General features: G+C 38.6%; 1 protein-coding gene across 2 annotated transcripts; it reads left to right on the forward strand.

The window, feature by feature from the left end:
- Window positions 1–243: 243 nt before the first annotated feature.
- On the forward strand, window positions 244–1890 carry LOC135172732 (uncharacterized). 2 transcript variants are annotated; one of them, XM_064139026.1, is made up of 5 exons: window positions 244–409; window positions 783–959; window positions 1041–1125; window positions 1245–1375; window positions 1496–1890. In XM_064139026.1, the coding sequence occupies exons 1-4, from the start codon at window positions 324–326 to the stop codon at window positions 1335–1337; spliced, it is 441 nt and encodes a 146-aa protein (XP_063995096.1). In that variant the 5' UTR covers window positions 244–323; the 3' UTR covers window positions 1338–1375; window positions 1496–1890. The 2 variants fall into 2 exon arrangements, with proteins under 2 accessions (XP_063995096.1, XP_063995097.1); XM_064139027.1 differs by lacking the exon at window positions 1496–1890 and having other exon boundaries at window positions 1226–1369.

The following is a 1890-nucleotide window of genomic DNA, read 5'->3' on the forward strand; positions in this document are numbered from 1 at the left end:
CCACGAAATAATTTTCGTGGAGCAATCTACAGGGAGTACGGCGACGCTGCAGCTTCCTGCTACGAAAAATGCAATTTTTTCAAAAATTAAATTTAAAAATTTGTAATTTTTTCCGCACCTAAAAAAAAATAATTAGAGTTCCTACGTAATATCTTCGGTGCTATGAACAGTCTCATTCCCGCGAAGGTTCAACAGTCATAAATAATTGAGCATCTAATCATCACCGACAGCAGATGCATTCAAACAAATTCATCTAGTTAACCACACCACGAGGCCTTTCATCATCATAACACGAGAATGATAAAGCAAAAATCGAAGGGATAATGAAATCAACGGATAGAAAAAGATCCATGAAACCCGAGAACGTGCACGTGTTACCGTCCCCGGTGATGTTACTGAAAAACTCGACGTACGTTTCAATAGCATGAGTATCAAAATACCCACTCATGTGGTTGTCGAATATGGATAATTAGTGTACTGATCATAATTGGCGATCAAGTGTTCTCCATTTATCAAAATTATACAGAAACAGAATTTAATAAAAATCAGTGAAAAAAGGAGAAAATTAATTGCGCGCTCAGACATGATTTACGGACTTTATGAAATTGTTAGACGACCATGAAATTTATTATTTATTATATATAATTATTCGTAAATAATGATTAATTATGAAAATAATAGATAACTCTGCGCGAAATATAATTTGATTGACACAGGGTATTTATTTCTTTGAATTTTTCACGCACAATTTAATTGATAATTGATACTTGGGTATCTTTAAGCTCTGGCCATGCCTCGAAATCGAAACGAGCTTCTGTAAAAGGTTTGAATGAAATTTGCGGCGGGGGAATCCCAAGAAATTCGGCAGTGCATTTCAGTCGCTTCTACGACTCCCCAGCCACTGACAAGGACATTCTCCAAGGAACAAGGTCAAAATTCACTGGGCAGATGCTCCACAAGTGAGTGGGAATTATCCTAATTAATAATTAAGGATGATTCCTCAAAAGGGACAAAGCTCAACATCCGGTGGATTAATTTAGATTGGAGAGCCTCTCGGGGACTAAGGATTATTCAGCCGAAGTGGCTGCTATGATTAGAACGGTTTCCGAGCCTCCGAATTTCTCGGTAAATGAAGGGCAATTTAGGAGCCATTGCACCGATATTCCTACATAGGCAAATTACAATTTGCAAAATCAATCTATTGATATAATTGACGAAGGTATAGTTTTTTAATTCCATGTGAGATGCGAGTGCCACCCAGAGATAATTACCAAGGAGCCGAGGTCCACCGAGTCGTCTATCCGCTCTGGTACAGAGAGCCCAGCGCAACAACTTGAGTAGCACCAATAGTGTCCCAACACGCCCCATCCAATGGGTTTGTATCAGCCGAGTAATTCGCACAAGGCGGGCACCCCCGAGACCATGCGATATTCATGATGCCATCTTATGCCATATTATTCATGAAAGTGTCATTCATTTTTAAACATCTCCTTAGATGGACCACAGTGGCCGCAGGCGGAGATCTCCCATGGATAAGTGCGATCTCGTTACTGAGGGTCCCCATGGCAGACGTCTTTCTCGGAAAACGAAGAATACAACGAACAATTTTTTATGCATATGACGATGGTATTGCTATTCACCAGGCGAAAAATTCCCAGTATTTTCACTTTTTCCAGTCAACTCCTGAAAAAATTTGCAGGCTTTCCAAGCCATCTAGACTGTCCAGAAGTTAAATTTAAAGTTTTTGTAAAATTTAGTACGATGCAAAATGAACTCAAATAAAAATTAATTATATAATAGATATGACACTTGACAGTTATACGAGCTAATTTTTAATCGTTTTATTGATGAGCCATTTTTCTTAAACGACCGATCAGTCGACTAATTTTA

This window comes from Diachasmimorpha longicaudata, chromosome 2 (genome assembly GCF_034640455.1).
Source record: "Diachasmimorpha longicaudata isolate KC_UGA_2023 chromosome 2, iyDiaLong2, whole genome shotgun sequence".
Classification (NCBI taxonomy): domain Eukaryota; kingdom Metazoa; phylum Arthropoda; class Insecta; order Hymenoptera; family Braconidae; genus Diachasmimorpha; species Diachasmimorpha longicaudata.